Source organism: Rhinatrema bivittatum, chromosome 2, assembly GCF_901001135.1.
Source record: "Rhinatrema bivittatum chromosome 2, aRhiBiv1.1, whole genome shotgun sequence".
NCBI lineage: Eukaryota > Metazoa > Chordata > Amphibia > Gymnophiona > Rhinatrematidae > Rhinatrema > Rhinatrema bivittatum.
This window is the reverse complement of record NC_042616.1, coordinates 763,726,487-763,740,500: the sequence shown is the minus strand read 5'-3', so window position 1 is coordinate 763,740,500 and position 14,014 is coordinate 763,726,487. Positions and strand designations below refer to the sequence as shown.

The 14,014-nt window shown below is 41.3% G+C and overlaps 1 protein-coding gene across 1 annotated transcript in view; it reads right to left on the bottom strand.

Moving 5' to 3' along the window:
* Nucleotides 1–728: 728 nt before the first annotated feature.
* FER1L6 (fer-1 like family member 6) overlaps nucleotides 729–14,014 on the bottom strand; it is a 277,132-nt gene continuing 263,846 nt past the window's right edge. Inside the window, exons 40-41 of the mRNA XM_029591997.1 lie at nucleotides 7,119–7,219; nucleotides 729–3,401 (exon numbers count right to left, since the gene is read on the bottom strand). Coding sequence (XP_029447857.1) covers nucleotides 3,221–3,401; nucleotides 7,119–7,219 — 282 coding nt within the window. The 3' untranslated portion in view covers nucleotides 729–3,220. The remainder of the gene's footprint in view (nucleotides 3,402–7,118; nucleotides 7,220–14,014) is intronic.

Here is a 14,014-nt window from a genome sequence, read left to right as displayed (position 1 = left end):
AATTTGTGCTAATTCAGTCCCTTTTTTGTGCTCATTATCATGTGTCCAATATATGCACGCACACTTTTCTGTGTAATAACAATTTAGCCGAATGTGCATATGTACCAAGGATACTCTCTCTACAGATTCAAGAAAATGGATCCACTTTGTGGCTGAGATCATAAAAGCATCAGGAATATTTCTAATTAAATTGGACAGTCAAATTTCAAATTTTGAAATTTATATAGTAAGAGGGTGAGGATCATGCTAGGATCAGTGACAATGTATGATTCTTGCTATATTTGTTTTGTGATTTTAGCTCTCTTCCATAGGACTGCATCCCAGCTACTTTTAAAAATGTGCTATCTCCCAGCACCACCCTGCCCTTCTCTGCACACCCGCCAACAAACTGTTCACCTGCTGATATTTAAATTAATAAAGGCAAGCCCTTAAGAGTTTCAGCCTGCATGTTGCCCAGCCATTTCTGATCCAGGCACGAGGTAAGGAAATGCACTTTACTATATTCTGTAGGGAAGTCCATATTCAGACACAGTCTGGATAACAAAGTTAGCCAGATAAACTTATCCGGCTAACTTTGGAGGTTAACTGGCTAACTTTAGGGCAGCCCTTTGGCCTGACCAGACTTAGCCGGCTAAGTCATCCAGTTAACTCTGAATATCGAAGTTGGTCAGTTAACTTAGCCAGCTAACTCAGCTCCTCCCAGGAGCCAGGTAGCAGAGTGCATCAAACTAGGTTGAGAGTATGATGAACAAATCTCACCTTTGTGTAACTTTTCTCACGCCAAATCACATCAAATCTTCACGGATGTGTACTGTGCCATTTGTACATCTGACTGTGCATATAAAACTGCCCGCCAAACCCTAGACCCAACACCAAAACGTCACCTCGAGTTACTAGTTGACCCTCCTACAGTGGTATAAATTGTTGACTAATTTGAGAGCCTTATAAAGAGTGTTACCTCTCTCTCCATGCAGCTAAAGAATTAATATAGATGAAAAATGCACAAATGGAAGGTGGCCAGGGTTGAAGCTGTGATACTGTTCACATGTTTAATTCACCCCTTTTTTTATGTCTAAAAACCCTCAGAACTCTTTAACCACTTTTGGAGACCAATAGTTTCTGCAGGTTAGTGCCAGTTTGCTATGGCTACAAATATACTCCATAACAAACCTCTGGGAGAAGTTTTCCATGCGTTGCCACACCCAGGAACTTTGCATGTTCCTGGCTAGGGCAACACGCGAAGGTCGTCCCCAAAGCTGCAGCCACCATCGTTTAAACAGTGTAGATGCCCTTCCACGCCCCCATGCATCGAATACCTGGTGTTCGTGGGATAAGGGCTGAACTCCCTCCCTCTGACCTTTTTATTATAAAAAAAAATCCGCCAAACCCCCTGAATGAGCCCCCTCCCTTTCACCCATCCCTGTTGTGTATATGATTTATTTTATTTGTGAATGTTCAATTGTTACTCGAGCCGAACTATTATATTGGAGGAGGTGGGTTATAACTCTTTGTAAATAAATAAAATAAAAGCCCCCCCCCCAACCTTATCCCAAATGTGTTGGGTTTCTTCAAGGGGCACAAATGATCCCCACTTGCTCCTACCCTGTTGGCACCATCTTGGAAAATGGTGCCCACTGATGGCACTTGTTCCTCTGCTCCGGCTTCTTGTTTCGGATTAGATTTATAACTGTAAATATTGTGGGGAGTTTGTTCTCTTGCTGGAAGAGAAATAACCTACTTAATTTAACAGGTCCAGTCACCAGTAACCTTTTCACTTTCGCAAATGCCCTAGGCTAATGTCTGAGTAGCTAAGTGTTCCAAGGATGTCAGTAATGTCTATATGTAGAACTCATTATAATTCTGTATTGATCTATTGTGATATATATTTTTTTAAGGAATACTCAATCTTCAGTTTCATTACAGTGCTTCAGGCTGTTTAGAATCATTACTTAAAATTACTGTAGTAATGTCAGTGGCATATTATCACTTAAGATTAGCATTGACTACCAATAGTAATATCTAGCTTAATTAATTCAAGATAATCTTGCCATTTATCTACATATCTATGTATATACACACACACACAGAATATAAGTGCTAGTAAATAATTAGATACTACCCAGAAATTGGCAGTCTAAAGTGCAGGTTTTACTATAATATGCATTTTTCATCTTACTTCTGTTTGTTTATACAATTTGAAGGTATATACTCCATCTTCACTTATCGCAAATGATAAAAAGTCAGATTTTGTTAATATGTGTAATTAAAATGAAGGCAAGTGGTCCTCATAGGATAATTGTACTAGAGCTGAGGAAGGTTCTGTTATGAGAAGGGGGTGATAATGGATTATAATCTACATGAAATAAAATCTACAGAAGGGTTTTGTGGTATCTGATTGGCTGTCTGAAACACAGGATGAGAACTCCCTAGAATAACTCTGTTTTACTGGTGTAACTAGTTGGAGCATACATATTCACTGCTTCTTTTTTAAATATACATTTAAAATTAAAAATAGCTTTGACAGTTATCTTTTATCTTATAAGAGCAATAATTCTGACAGGGAAGGGCATTTGGTGTCAGTAATGCACCCAATCCCCCCAGGTCTATGGCCTATGACAAAGCCTTTAAATCTTCTAGTACATGCCCCAGTGATTAACTGTAAATACTCATTTAAGAACGTAAGTGTATTATTTTCAGTGGGGAAGGGACGAAGGCAATTTCTGTTATTCTAATGATTCCAAATATAAAGCATGAGGTATACGGAGTCGGTAAAGCTTGCAGATTTCTCTTAGCATTTCACCAGTAAAATTAATCTCTCACTCCCCAATAAGTCAAGTTGAAACAATTACACAGTGAGTATCCAAAGGGTAACTGAAAGTGTAATAATTAGTAAAATTAAACTACCACCAAAGAAGGCAGTGGAAGACATAACGCTCAAGTTTAACCTTTCTCATGTTCTCTTCTTAAAAATGCTTTTTTTTTTAAATTTATATGCCCAGTGCAATCACGTAGTTTCAGGGGAACGGTGCCTGACACAGAACATTGAAGCCTTTGGAGTGAAGGGTTGAGAAACAGCAAGAGCTCTTTCTAGTGTCAGAGGTCTTCAGATGAGAGGAAAGGGCTTTCCCTAAAAAGGGATTGCAGGATCGGCGATTTTGAAAGCTGTTAGAAATATTCTTTTCTGGATTCCAGGAGCTGATGAAATCAAAACAGAAACTTTCTATAGGGCTAAGATCTTGTGACTTATTGCCCCAGGCATGGTGTATATGAACAGCACAAGGAAAACAATGAGGATAATTAAAATCAGCCCAATGATGATGTATTTCTTGTAATTCTTCCAGATCAGATGATAGAGGCACTTGAAAGGATTCACGAACCAGGAGAAGGAAGTGTCTGGACGACTAAGGAGCAGAAGAACAAAACAATCAGAAGAAAGGGTCCAGAATAATCAAACTTTGTTCCCAGTTAAATGCCAGAATATGAAATCCCCACCTGAAAACAAAATGCACTAGACTAGAGGAATCGAGCAATTTTACTTAATTATATCAGCAAATAATCTCATGTTTGGGTATGTTGGCAACTTTCAGGGTGTCAGACTGCTCTTACCTGCACCGGGGTAGATTTCAAAAGCCTGATGAGCACATTAATTGGTGGACACGTGAATAAGTTGGGTTCGTGTGCACCGAGCGGATTTTAAAAGCCGCCTGGATACGGATCTCCCACAGCGCGCACATCTCCAAAGCTTTCAAAAAGGGGCGGGGCATTTCTGGGCATGGACCTGAGAGGTGCGTGCAAATACTTACATGTCCAGGCACGCACAGAGGTCCTCTGTCGTGTAACTTTACTTCTGCTAGAAACGACGTGTGTGTTAAAAAAATAAAGAAATCTAGGCAAATCAGTGGGGTTTTATGGGTTGGAGCTAATTGGGGGGAGTGAAGGCTATTAAACTAATGGGGATTAGAGAACCTCTCTCTGGGTGTTCTGGTGACAAACTGGTAAAACTAGTGGCAATGGTGTTGGCGCACGCCCCTTTTAAACCCCCCCGATTTATGTGGTAGAAGTGGGATTTGCACGCACAGGCTCATGCCACCTAAAATTTGGCGCACATGTGCACGCGGCAACTATTTTATAACGTGCGCATATGTTGCGCATATGTTATAAAATGGCCATGTCCTTGGGCGCGGGCTGACGTAGGCACACAAACGTGCGCCTACGTGCCTGTTTGAAAGTTAACATCCCTATGAGCACTGTTATAGCCACAGGAAAGTAAGATTAGTATAACATTCAGTGGCACATGGCGCACATGGAAATTAATTTGTTCATTACTTTTGGATCAAAATGGATCAAGCACCAGTGAAAACAATTATTTACAATAAAGGCTGGGAGCACTAGTAAGGCGCTGATTAAACTGGACTATTTATAGCACTGGTATTGATCTGGTTCTTCAGATTAGCAATAGGTTGGGAAAACAGTATTTTTCCCCACCGATTTCTAAAAGGTAGGAAGTCTACATAGGAGGGTGTGTGGTGGGGAGAACGAAAGAGTGAGTGAGGAGACAACATGGTGCTTCTCTCTTCTCCCCAGAGGTGGCAAAGAGCAAGATGCAACGTTGCATTCCAGACCTTCCTCAGCCTATCTGAGGAGACTGAGGAGAGCAGGTGGTCCATGCCAGCCTTCCGCCCCACCCCCAAGGCAGATTCTGGCTCAAAGAGGAGGCCTGTCCCTTACTGGCAAAGGGGATGAGGAGGAGAGTTACTGTAGAGGATATTTTTCCGGAAAGGGGAATTAGTGAGCATCAGGGTGAGTGTGTGTGTGTGGGTGGGTCTCGAGAACCATCAGGGATTGGGATTGAGAATTAGGGGCTCTAGGATCATTGGGAAGTGCCGAGGACAACTAAAGAAATCATGGGGGCAGGGGTGTTGGGGGGCTTGGGATAGAGAACCAGGATAGAGGCCCCATTCTCTCTACCTCCTCCTCCTTACCTCAGTGACCTTCCATCTGGAGCCCCCAAAAGTGTTCAACCCCCTTTGTCCTTACTGAGCACTGGTGGGCAAAGAATGGCTGGATGTTGAGCACTGGTGTGGACTGGGGATGAGGGACTACTGGAATAAGGAGCAGGAAAAGCATGAGGAGTGTGCTCACATTTATGTATGAGAGAGAGTGTTTGTATTTAGGAGAGATTTTTTAATACTTATTTTAAGAATTTTTTATTCTTTTGTCCATCGCTTTGATTTACATTTGTAAAATATTGTGATTAATGAAGCCAATAAATATTATTATTATTAATAATAATAATAATAATAATAATAATAAAAAGAGAGTTCACATCTGGCCTTGGCCCCATTCCCCCCACTCTGCCTCTCTGTCCCCTGTTCCACAGTTCCACTTCCTTTCTGTCTATAAATTGACCACCAGTGAAATATAACTACTGGTTTGCCAACACATCACAGTAGGGTCAGCAGGCTAAGCATTAAAATAAACCATCTTCCCCTACCCTGGACCCCTCCGATAGCAAAAGGACCCAGCAAAGTCAAACTTCACCCTAGCAATTGTCCTATCCCTTGTGGACCCACACAACATGAAGACCCCCTGATCCCTCCCCAATTACATCAGGTGCTACCCCCAAGCCAGCAACAGCAAAATCCTTATGCCCTCCACCCCCACGTCACCTCTCTCCTGCGGATCAACTGAGAATAGCATCTTACTTTCTAAGGCCTCAGCTTCCAGAGTCAGTTTGGTGCAACCAAGCACTGACACAAGCATTGAACTTTGAATTGCAAACCTGTGTGCAGTTCAAAATGTGCAATACCGCTAGGGTGTGCCAGGTTAATGATGGAGGCTGACTGGTAAGATGCCAGTCAGTCTGGGGTACATGTATGTGTGTGTGTGTGTGTGTGTGTGTGTGAGGGTCTTGATGTCACCATGAAAAATATAGCATCAGCTTGCTCTTGATACTTTCCATAACATACATGATTATGTTGGTAGTTGGTGGCAGCTTGCTATTAAATTTTGCTATAAAAATACATTTCTGAACCCAGGGCACAACATACAACTGAGAGTTTTGCAGATGGGAGGGGCTCTGATGTCTGGCAGTTTGCGTGTTTTACAGTAATTTAAAAACAAAAGAAGGTTATTTGTGAGCCAAGTTAAAAGGTTCTGGTGTTCTAAGGATTGTCCATGCCCCCACTGGACATTGCTGGAGGGAAGTGTGTGTGTGTGTGTGTGGGGGGGGGGGGGGGGGGGGGGGGGTCCAGCCCGAAATAGCTTTGCAATTCCTGTAATTCTGCAGAAAGTTTTCTATAGGGAGAAACCTGTATTCTACTGCAGGGAAGCACATTAAACCGAGCAGAGAGAGCTAGAGCTTCAACTGTTCTAACCTAATTGTATCTATTGCGTGAAGCTCCGGCTGGAATAATAGCTTCTGTTTCTCTACACTACACTGTGTTCATTTGTCACATTAGATCAGTCATGGCTGTTCACTGAAAGAAAAATAAATCAAAAGAGGAGATGCCTGTGTTCCCTCTATGTTAGTTCACGGATGTAGGCGATAAGCAAGCAAGAAGTACGACACTGTCATCTGCCAACTCTCTTCTCATTTATAAGGAAGACGTTAACCACGAAGAAGGTCCCAATTTCACTGCAGTACAGATTTTCAGGTGTATTTAATGGAAAAGTTTTGACATTTATTTGCTTATTTTGTTATATTTCAAGGCCGAACAAGCTGCTGCAGCAAAGTGCTGGCCAATATATGGACTTAGGCAGCGCTGGAAAAAAAAATGGATCATTCAGCTCACAGATCTATGGTGGTAAAAGCTGAAAGAAGGGTTTGTGGATTAGCATATTCTGCAATATTATAATTGCGTTTTAACAGATCTGAACTGCCTCATTAAAAAGTGCAAATCCTCCTGCTGCACATCAAAAGGCTCAGTAAAAGCCTGATGAGAAATTCATGACCTCCATGTGATGGTCGTAGAGATTTTAATGGATTGTCTGCGTGTTCCTGCTGCATCCCCCCTACCAATGACTTACAGATTCATGGCTTATACAATGTATAAAATATGAAGACACTTACTACAGTATTGATGGCATACAGTGTTAATGGATGCATTGTCACTTACTTCGGCTTCTCCAGAGGTTCTGGTTCTTTACGGGCTCGGCCAACTGGATTCTTCTCAGCCTCTTCTGCAGTGACCAAATGGAATTCTGCTTCCACTTTTCCCTAAATCAATAAGACAAATTATACTCTGTTTGTCACCTATGGCTGAGCACTGTGAGAATTTACTTGATTCTAAATTGTGAAAATGCCTCAGTCTGGCTGAGGAGTCCACATTACAAGCAATAGTGATTTTGACAGGGCTTTTTTGGAAGATTTCTTTTTTTTTTTTTTGTTCACCAAGAGCCTAGTATGGAAGCCCTCTAAGATATGATGGGAAATAAATAGTTAGAATCCAAAAAGTGCAGTCCAGGCTCAAGCTGTCCAAGAACTGAAGAACAAATCAACCAGGCATGCAGCAATGTTTCCATTCCTAAGCTGACACAGAAACAGAGCAGGAGGAGGCTGATCTGGTCTGCGCATTTTTCATTCTTGCTGTAACACTGCAGACCTTACTCGATCACCGTCCTTAGCTTTACTTCTTTATAACTAAGGATCCTCTCTGCTTATTCCATGCTTTTTGCCGTCCCTTAAAGGTTGATGGCTACATGGAACACCCACATTACTACTCATTCTACCCCTTCTTCTGCCTCGTATCATGATGCTTTGTTTTAGAACTTCCTTTCTACCGAAAAATAAAATGTGTGCCTCTTTTGATTATTTATTCCTTCGAGGCATATCTCCCGTCTCCACCCTCTCTTCCAGGGTATGTATATCTAGGCCCTTAAGTCTCTCTTCACAGGGCCAATGGTGTATAGCAGATGCAGTTTGCCATTTACAAAACTTAAAAAATAAATAAATCAAGAGGCATGTATGCATTTGGGGGAGGGAGGGTTTAAGATGCTGCTTTTAAATCAGTGTAACATGGTAACATAGTAAATGACCCAACCAGTCCATCCATTCTGCCCCGCAAATTGCTTAGGATTATAACTGCCGCTCCGTGTTTTCTGATAAGAGTAGTAACTACCACCACTCTGTGCAGGTTACCTCCATGCAGAAATGTTGCCCCTAAAGTTAACATACAGTAAGTGTTCCCCATTTTTAGCCTCTAGGATTATCCCATGCTCTTCTGAATTCCATTTCTGTTCTTGTCTTCGCTGCCTCTTCCGGGAAGGCCTTCCATGAATCCCCCGCCCCTTCTCGTGAAGAACTATTTCCTGACGTTGGTCCTGAGGCAACCCCCCTTCGAGTTTTATATCATGGCTCCTAGTTCTACAGTTTCCTTTCCATTAGAAAAGGTTTGATTTTTGAGCCTCATTAATACCTTTCAGGTAGTTTTCAATAAACATTTTACAGGTAGAAGCTGTTGCATCCTCAGTGTGCTAGACGGAATGATTTTGGTGGTCACCTCTTGGACAGCTGGAGAGTTTTTTCCTCGGGCCCTCTGACCTCTGTTCATTCAGTACTAATTACCCGGGAAATATTTGTTGTTTTAACTGTCTTGTGCGAAAACGCTACTGTTTCTCTCTCAGTTAGTGGCTGTGAAGGGAGTCAAAGCAGTTGGGAGCAGAAATTTCTCACAGTTCAGATTTCTAAAAACACTTTTCTCTCTTTTTTTTTTTTTTTTTTAAGGTGTATATACACCCACACTTTGTTTTTCCAAATCACAGTCATGCAAATGTTTGGTATGGAAATTTTAAGTTTTCTTTCTAAAATATGCAAAAACACCAGGGTACATATAGACCTAGAAATAATAAGTTCTACCCAGAATTATAGGAGCCTCTTTTCCAGGACACACATAAGTAGCATGGGAAGGGGCGGGGGATCCCACCCCTGGCAGAGTCCTCATGTCCTGAAAATTTGGTGTGGCTAGAACACCGAACGCAAATGTTGTTAAGAGGAAACACATACACACATGCATAGTGATCTCATAAGCTGCCTTTTCCTTTGATCAGCAGGTAAAAATGAATGCAATCTATAGCAGACGCCATCTTATTTATTTATTTATTTTTAATTTTTATATACCGATATTCTTACATCCTATGTAAATCATACCGGTTTACATTAAACAGAATAGCAGGAAATAAATTTCCATAGTCTAATACAATGAACATTTCTAATTAAAATTGTTAACAAGCGAAAAGAAAATCTTATGCCATACTATAATTAATTTGCCATTATCAGGACTCACATAGAATATTCCCAACTACACTAGCTCTATTTGAACTACAGGACAATCTTTTAAACCTGTCAGTAGGGCTACACTGACATCCAAATCCTCTCTGTAAGAGTGTGTTTGAAAAAAAGAGATGCTGTGGTGGCCAGCTTTTATGAAAACAATCAAACTCCTTATATAGATGCCCAAATAAATACACCAATAATTAGCACCTCCCAGAGAGACAAAATGCTTCCGCCTACCTCAGAGACAAGCATTTTTACTAGTAGGTAAATGTGTTTCAAAAGACTCTGACTGACTTTCACACATTTAGACAAAATAGGAAAACACAAAAACCCCCAGAAGCAAAGCATAAATGAACACTTTTCAGCTTATTTGGAGAAGCCATTACATATCCTGGGAAGAGCCACCCCTCTTTCTTGTTCCCATTTTTGTGTAGTGGGACTAGACCTGCTTTTTCCTAGTCCCTCAGGACCTCCTTTCTCTTTAAGGATAGAGGTGTGAAGGGTGTGGTTAGCTTTCTTTTTGGTAGGCCGAGGTATACACCATTAGGTCCCATGGCCTTATCCACTAACGTTTGTGTAAATACTCCGAGACTTCCACCCTCTGCAGGTTCTCCTCTGTGCAAATCCTGCTTTCTCCCATTATCTTAACTATTCCCCCATTTGCTTTTTTCTCATCTTTCCCTTAACTGTCTAAAGGTTTATCTCCTTGCTTATCTAACTGCCCTGTCTGCTTCCATGTTGTTTTCGTGTTTGTTTCCACTTTGATAATTCTGTCAGCATTCCTTTGCCTATGTTTTTTTTTTTTTTTTGTATTCTTTGAATGGTAATCCCTTTGTTTGGATCATTTCTGCTACCTTCTTAGAAACCCATATTGGTCCCTTTCTCTTTTTCCTTTTGGTGATTGGCTTTACATAGAGATTTGTTGCCTTCTCAGTGCAGCCTTTTCTTTCTGACCAAAGCTCCCCTGTTGTCTTCAGTTCTTGGCTTCCTTGACACTATCACTTACCTTGAAATTGGCTGAACTGAAATCCATGGCCCTAGTCATAGTCATAGCATGGTTCAGATCAGGTCAGAGTAAGAGTTTAATACTGAACCACAATGCACAATGTGCAGTACACTGTCTATGACACTGTCTCCATTTCTCAAGGCTCCAGCGTATCCTCCCTTCCATTAGTTCCTGAGGGGTGTCTCTAGCAGGGTAACTAGCACGTCTTCATTCCTAACTGGTGTTGCACTATGTAGGCCCAGCACACATGCAGTATATGTCTTTTCCTCCTTTCCGCCTCCATCCCTCCCATCTTCCTTCTCTTTCCTTTCCCATTCCTCACATTTCTCTACCTTCTCCATCTTTCTTTCTTCCCCTTACCCTCAAATCCAGCAGAAGGAGAGGCACACTTCTGAAATCCACCTGTTCTTGTGATTGGCCCATTTACCCCATTGAATTACATGATGGCAGCAGGATTCAAAAAGTACAGCATGACAAAAGCTGGATTGCTCTTCTCTCCACTGCTTTCATACTTACCCCCTCCCCACCCCCCCAAAGCTTACTTCTGTCTCTTTTCCTCAGCTATGGGGGGAGGAGAACTTGGACTGATAGCAGGAGAAAAGAGACCAGAATCAGAAAGGAGTGCAATGACCCTGATTTGACTTGTTCTTGTCCGTAAAAGATGACAAATCTAGACATAACATAATGCCGGGTTGGAACCTTCTAAGGTCACGCAGCTGTTATAAGCACATGTGTATAACACATCCATCCTTAAGACCTTCATAACCCATGAAAAAGTTTCAGATTCTTCAATAAAAGCGATCGATAATAAATCATTTCTCTACTTCAGCACTTAGCTTTCTATCACTGATGCAGGGGTTTTTGTGTGTAATAAATCAAGAGTAGGGAAGAGGATAATGATGATCAGTCAGGCTTAAAATAGTATGAAAATCTAGTCTAGAGACTGAGAGTAGAATGAAAATGAGGGTCAAGGAAATAATAAGCCAGATTAAATGTATTTTCTCTGTACTGGTTTGTTCTATTTTAGATTATTTTTCTTAGCTGTGCAGTTCTACAAACAGTACGAATTTTTCTTGATACTTGAATCCTATTGTTTTCTCTACTTAGGAGCTGATGTACTAAAGAGCAATAATTTTGCTAGGTTACCAGAGACGTACCAAGTTATCAAGTGAAAAAATATGGCTGATATTCTGCTATGCATGAGGCTACTGATATGCAAAAATACCATGCAGCATTATTACTGTGTTAATGTGCAGTATCATAGATACAGCACAATAGCTCTTGATCAAGAGATACAATAAAACCCCATGCAATATTTTGACCACATGAGACATATTTATTTATTTATTCATATCTATATCCTACCAAAACTGAAGCCCTCAGTGGCTTACATTAAAAGATACATAAAATGCAAATCAAGTCAAGAACATGGCAAAACAAATTAAACTAGCCGAAATATTTATTTATTTATTTATTTATTTGTTTGTTTGTTTTTAATTTTTATATACCGATGTTCCTGTAAAGAATACATATCGCACCGGTTTACAAGGAACTGAACAGTCGCCTCCAGGGCGGAAATACATTAAAACAGTCGCCTCAGGGGCAGAATACATTAACACAAGTATACAGGAAAACTATTAAAGAGAACTTTCATAAACTCAATTAAATGTAACTGGGAACCATAAATCAGGAACATATGTACAGAGGTACATATGTACAGAGGTTCATATCATGGGAATTGTCATTTCCTCAAGAGAAGTATAAAAGCCAGGTCTTCATAGTCCCTCATTGATAGTGCTGATAGGAAGGTTAGAAGAACTACAGGATGGAAGCATGCGGTAGAAGAGGAGGGGATGAAAAAGATGGAGGAGGAGGAAAGACAGGAAGAACATCAGGAGACAAAAGAAGGAGGAAGAAAAACAGGAAAGATGAGGTGGGGAGAAGGAGAGGGGAGTGTAGAGAGTGAGGAGGATAAAGGACTGGGGAGAGGAAGACGATGAAAGAAAGGGAGGGAGCTCCCTCAGGCACTTGATGTGGATTTGGCATCACAGGTAGCAAGTAGAACAGGGTCACTGTGACCCAGACCCAGAATAAGCTTTTTTTTGACTTGGTCCTAGAGCTCTACCCAATATTCCTCAGGGGAGAATCCACCAAGAGATCCAGGGTAGAAGAGGACCATTTGTGAAAGGAGACAGTCACATGTGTCAGCTGTTTGATATTCTGGCATACTGTGGATTACTAGAAGAGCTACAGACTACAGAGTGCAAACAACTACTCCTGGAGACAGTAGCAAAGAAACTGGCTCAAATGAAGACTGAAGGAAGGAGGCCATGCTCCATTCAGCTCAGTGGCATGAAAGAAAGGCTGAAGGCCATTCTGGGGCCAAAACAAATTGAATGCACAATAGCATGGCAAAATATCCTGGTTGACATAGCCTCTCCTCCTGTCTTCTCAAAGACAGCGTGTGAGTATTTACTTTGCGAAGTCTATTGCCTCCTGATTGCAAACTCAGTACCTGGTCTGGGGCAGGAGGAAGCCCCCAGTGAAGACTGAAACATGGTCCATGGAGCCCATTCTGCATGGGCACCACAGCCAAAGATGGTCTAAGCCTGCCAATAATGTACAAGCATTCTACAGCATCTGAATATAATCTGCTTATAGGCGGGATATATACCAAATAAATAAAACCTGTGTAATCATGAGACTAGAACAGCTGCCCACTGTTTTAAAATGTTTGCACAGTGCCAGTAGATTTAGACAGCTTTCGGCCACTGCACAAGCAGGATGGGCTCTACTGGCCATGCCACCTCAATCTGATTTATTTGTTATTTACATATTTGTTCACATCTTTTCCTCACCTTACACTCACAGAGCTCTAAGGGCCTCATTTTCCACCCGGATTCCACGTGATACCAAAATGGGGGCGGAGTCGGCCCCGGAAGAGGAGGAGTCGGGGTGTCACCGGGGCCGACTCCGCGAAGATGTCACAGATGACGAAAAGGTAAGGCCCTTTTCACATCCGAGTTCACGCCCAATAGCTACACCTCCTATAGTGGCGCTATTAGGTGCGAAACCGGCAGCAATCGCACCGCGACGGTGCGATCGCTGCCGGCTAGCGCAGGCCCGCCCCCCGTTTCAGCCCCCCGCCCCTCATTCCCTAAAGTATCGCAGGCCTGCGATACTTTAGAAAATGAGGCCCTAACTGAGCTAGAAAAAAAATAAACCATTATAAATACAAATAAAATATCCAAGACACAAAATCATACAGATAATTCCAAAATAATATTAAATAGACAATAAATAACGGACCACAAAACAAAATAGACCCAGACTTGCGTATTGTAATTTACTAACACCTGGAGAACATAAAGGCCAAGTGTTGCATGGGGGTTTGTGGGACTGGGATAAACTGGAGGGAAGATGAAAATCAGTAGTAGTTTTTATATTTTATATTTGATGTTTTGTGGTGGTGTAATTTTTTATATTTTATATTTGATGTTTTGTGGTGGTGTAATTTTGTAAACTGTAAATTTTAATAAATAAGCTAATATATAAAAGCTCCATTCAAATATTTTAACAAATCAATTAAATACTTATTCCAATTTAAAATACACCTAACTCCAACCAACATAGCTTCTTAAACACTGGCCCTGCCTCTGTCATTAAGAGAACCTAATAACAATAGATCCTCCATACAGCATAAGTTAAACTCTCTCCATGGCTCTAATCTGGAA